The sequence below is a fragment of the Cottoperca gobio genome, chromosome 6 (genome assembly GCF_900634415.1).
Source record: "Cottoperca gobio chromosome 6, fCotGob3.1, whole genome shotgun sequence".
NCBI lineage: Eukaryota > Metazoa > Chordata > Actinopteri > Perciformes > Bovichtidae > Cottoperca > Cottoperca gobio.
The window spans coordinates 20,759,377-20,764,376 of record NC_041360.1 but is presented as its reverse complement, the minus strand read 5'-3'; the positions used below and the strand labels follow the sequence as shown (position 1 = coordinate 20,764,376).

The 5,000-nt window shown below is 43.1% G+C and overlaps 1 protein-coding gene across 2 annotated transcripts in view; it reads left to right on the top strand.

Moving 5' to 3' along the window:
- The window catches only part of nell2a (neural EGFL like 2a), a 67,452-nt gene that overhangs the window by 61,839 nt on the left and 613 nt on the right, over positions 1-5,000 (top strand). Inside the window, exons 19-20 of one of the 2 annotated variants that reach the window (XM_029434733.1) lie at positions 2,718-2,942; positions 4,815-5,000. The exon at positions 4,815-5,000 is cut by the window's right edge and continues 613 nt beyond it. In XM_029434733.1, the coding sequence (XP_029290593.1) occupies positions 2,718-2,942; positions 4,815-4,856 (267 nt within the window). In that variant the 3' untranslated portion in view covers positions 4,857-5,000. Of the gene's footprint in view, positions 1-2,717; positions 2,943-4,814 lie in introns of those variants that run through there. The other variant, XM_029434732.1, reaches the window with a different exon arrangement.

Genomic DNA, 5,000 nt, shown 5'->3' with positions numbered 1-5,000 from the left:
TGAGAGAACAGGAGAAAATGTGTGTGCCTGGCGAGTGGGAGGGGTAACACAATGTATCATCTGTGTGTGCTTTGAGAAGGTTGTGTTGATTGATGAGTATTTGGTGTCCTCTACATGCAATCCTATTCCTCATACAAAACAATAAAACATCATGTTCATCATATATATCTTTCACAGTAGGACATGTGCGCTATTTTATTTGCGGTCACGTCTTCTGCTGTGTTGACCTTTTCCCAGCTTTTTTACAATGCCGCTGTTCAAACAACAGGGAAGCATTTCATAAGTGTTTCCCAATAAACCTGACAAAAACAATAAATCCTTCTACTTGTGCCGCCTCTCTCACCACAAAGCCATATGCATTTTAAATGCAAATGTTCTCCTTTGCATTCTGCCACACTGTCTTGTCTCACCCACACTCAACTGTACCACACACGCACAACGTTGTCACTCCTTCTGCTCAGTGACTCACAAATCATCTTCACTGTGGATCTCAGACAAGCACTTTAAAACTCCTCCCCCCACCCTGAGCCCCCCCCCTGCCCCCTGCCCCCTTGTGTTGCTTTTAAAGATCAGCCATACTTGTAGCTAATATAAATTGTCTCCAGTCTGCCAGATTTATGGTCTGAGTAGCAACACTAATAACCCGTAATACAACCCCCCCCCAACCCTACCCCGCCATTGTAATGCTACCCTGATGCCCGTACCTGAGGGTTGCTTTTTTAGATTTCTTACAGCGAGCCATAATAGAAGAGCTTGAAATCACTCCTCAGCCGAGAGGCAGCAGGGAAGCACAGTCGGCTGAAAATGTGTTCGCTCGGCTTCACTCTGGCTGAGGCTGTGCTCACTGTAGGCACTTATATATGTTGACACAAACAGACACAAACACATTTGAGAACGCAGGCACGCCGGCCGCTGCAGCACACACTCACCGTATACAAACAGGAGCGTGTGCAGAGTAGACACGTGTACACACACATGTACTCCGTGTTTGAGAATGTAGACACACAAGTCACCTTGACAACACATGCTAATGCTTTCACACATGCACGCATGCACCGCAGTGAGACATAAAACTAATTCCGAAACATACACGCAATGCGACGGACCCCCAGCCGCACATTATAAAGAGCAGCACTTGAAAGGGCGAGGGGGAAGGCTGCTGTGCGATACCGTATAGGGGCTCCAGTAGCGTGACAGGGACGTGAAATGAACCTTGAATGCTGCTACACTTAGCAGAGCCATGGCTGTCCAGGCTCAACAGGGGCCTTAAAATATATAGTGACAGCAGCCAGATGGGCAAATCATTGTCCCAAGCCCAAGATGTGAATCCTTCTCCACTACCAGTGCAATCATTTGAAATCAAGAATGTGGCCTTTGCAGGAATGTCCACACATGGGCCACTTGTGATTTGCTATCTTGTTAAATCGCCAGGAGATCAAAGAAGAAAATTCCTTCGCCATAGGTTACACTTTAGGTCGAGTCGAAAAGAAGAAAGAGCGTGACTACTGCCGGCTGATTCCCAGGGAAGATATAAATGTCACCAGTTTTAATCTCCTAGGCATTTTGTAACATGCAGTCATATACAAAGTGAATCCCTACATGTGTCTAAGTAAAAGCAAAGTGATTACATTGCAGTGAGATACCATGACCACTGAATGCAAAGCCAGATTAGAATAATGACCTTCTGAAATGTCACAAATAAATGAAAGAGCGGCTTCAGCTTTATGTTGATCAAGCTTCTACGGCACACCGCTCTGTGTGAAAAGCAAATAAAAGCTGATTGTATAGCAAATCTCTGTCCTTTGTGATCATAGGCTACATCTGCATAAAGCAAAAAAAGATGACAGAGTCCCTTTTTCCGGCGTGGTACAGATACCTGAGGCTATGTTCAATCCCTCCCTATGGCTACGAGCAAAGAGTGCCACTCGGGGGGATTTCCCACTTCAAATGTTTACACACTACATGGAAGCAGGGAGTGGGCATTAGCACTGTGTGAGCCTGTGCTTTATAACCAGCCTAATTTACTACAACATTCCCTAAAATGCTGAGCCAGACAATTTTCAGTGATTTTTAAATATCCCTAGTGGGACACTTACATCAAGCCTCTTGTAACTTAATGTTTGTGTATGCCCTTTGTGTCTGCACTGTGCTTAAACATACAGTCTGAGCCCATATTTCATTTCCAGAGGAGGTGCGAAGTAGAAACGCACATGGATGGCAGTGTAAGCAGAAGTGGGTCAGGTCAGAATGATATAGTGTACAGTAGTTAGGGCGTGTAAAGTTGGCCAATATATAATATATGACCCGTTTTCTCAGGCCAATAGAAAATGGCAGCAGGAGAAATTCAATAATGCTCTCTGTGCTGAAAGTTTGCTGTGAGATTAGTACGGGAACAACAATGAGAGAGGGGGACTAGAACAAGTCCATTAAAACGCTGGAGCGTTTACTTCTACAGTCTGAAAAAAAAACTTGCTGACTGTGCTGGAAGATTGCTCCACTCATCTATATTTTCTAGGTACCTTAACAACTTTTTTTTTTTTTTTTTTCATCAAGTGGAGACGCTCCCTCTAGCATGCAAATACACAGCGTCAGGAGAAATATGTGTATTTTCATGAATAACTTGCAATAGTGCGTTTCCACAGATTATTTTTTAACTGTCACTCTTTTTCTTCTCTGTTTGTCTATCTGTCTCAAATTCTCTCTCTCCGCCTCTACAGCAGGGGCAGGTGGACTGCTGGCCTCTGCCGTGCCCGCCCGTGGACTGTGAGTTCACCGTGGTGCCTGAGGGCGAGTGCTGTCCCCGCTGTGTCACCGACCCTTGCCAGGCCGACACCATCCGCAACGACATCACCAAGACGTGCACGGACGAGCACAACATCTCACGCTTCAGTGGCTCCTCCTGGATTAAACATGGCACAGAGTGCACCCTGTGCCAGTGCAAGGTAAGGCTCCAGCAGCTGGCCACATCGAAACAGCAAATTACAGTTCAACTAGACAAGACAGCAACAAGAAAAATGGTCTGGAAATTGAAAATCTCTCTGTGCTTTGTCAGGCAAAAAAAGAGTACACTGTGGTCCAGATTTTGCACCTAATGGTTGTATTTATTACAAGTAGTGGTAAATATGTCTGTCGGTGTGGAAACAGCTGTTTGTGTGCTGATTGGCACACAGACCTTTTGCACATAATAAGCACACATTTCACCATTTTTTTTATAGATTAGTAGGCTAATAGAAATGGACAAATATAAAGGCGGTTAATGAAATGAGTAACTCTCAATTTCTTTAGTGAACCAAAATACACACAGTTCCACGTGATAGTGATTGCCTTGAGGGAGGAAATATGATAATACTATTTCTTTGTTCAAAAAGGCAATTCTGTTATAGGCAATTTATTAACAAGACCACTGAAACACAACACACACAAACACACTTAAAGTAATAGTTCAAAATGTTGTGGGTAAATGTGTGTATGCATTTTATTGAGAGTGATAGTTACATAAAAAGATTGCTACCACTCACTATATCTGCCTGCGTCATATGAAGCTACAGCTAGCAGCCAGTTAGCTTAGCTTAGCATAAAGACTGGAAACAGGCGGAAACAGTTAGTTGGACCAAAAGTAACAACATCTGCTTTCGAGCAACTGTTAAACTCACTTATTAACTCTCATTATATCCATACAAAAACCTAAAATGTTAAAATCATGAGTTGCGGTTTTACGCCAAACTATTTCTTGACTGGGACTTCCTGGAGTCTCTGCTGGTTGCCTGGCAACCTCACAGTAAGGACAAGACTCCTGTTTCCAGTCGTACTGCTACACTAAGATAACCAGCTCCCGTGGCTCTATGTTTTATACACTTATATGAAATATATGAAGATATTTATAAATCTGCTCATCTAACTCTCAGCAACAAAGCAACAAGTGTATTTCCCAACATGTTGAATTGTTCCTTAAATAAAAATGAAACCTTGGACTAAGAGAACCCCACACTGAGAAAACATCTGTCAGCCCCTCGCCTCTGGCTCAGCTGCAGCAGCCTGCTCTGCACGGTGTTAAACAAGCAGACATGTTTGCACACGCAGCACTTACAATGTATAGAGCCTCGATATTCTAAACAGAGACAAACTTGCATAATTGGTTCGAGTAAATCGGGTGGAACAACCTGCTCTCCGCAAAGTTTTTGTTTTATGATTTTTGGCCCAGAACAATCACTTGAAAGTAAACTATGCAGGCGAATATCCTCTTCATTAACAATTGTGAGCATAGATTGTTTGCCTCAGCTTTAGGACTAATCCACAAAGACTGACTCCCTCGCCTGAGTTTCGAGGAAGGAATACGTTCTCTCTGCTTGCCTGACAATAGAAACCAACATCTTTCAGAAATGACGGCAGCCATTCTCAATAGACAAACTGATAAATATTCAAACTCTTTATGCTGTCTTTTTCTTTTTTAAATGTCCAAAGACTACCATTGAATTCAAACACAAAACAACGTGGATTGAATGTTTTTGAACAGTGCTGCTTTTACCTAATAAACCTCTAACCGTCCAGGGAGTTTATCAGTCCCCCTAGTTTAAAGCGAAATGAATCTGAGACCATTCACATTTGTATTCTCAGTAGAATAACTCCACCTTGGATCAGTAAGTGCTGCAATAACACCCAGAGGAATTCTAAATGCCAAACTGAATCTGTATGCTGTAGCACATTCGCAACCTGATAATATTAACTTTTGGGCTTCAAAAAGCCATCGAAGAAGTCTAAGTGTAATAATCCACTCATGTGTTTCTTCTTGCCTTCTCTCTCTCCTCTCTTTCCAGAATGGACACATCTGTTGCTCAGTGGACCCCATGTGCCTTTAGTCCTGGCAGATCTAAAGGCACCTGTACAGTGTTCTCCATGTAAAAAAAAGTAACACCACCCCTATGTGTCCTCACTCTCCTCCTCACAGGCGTAGGTCAGATAGTCTTTGCATTGTTAGGATTTGTTTTAGCCTGCTGAACCAG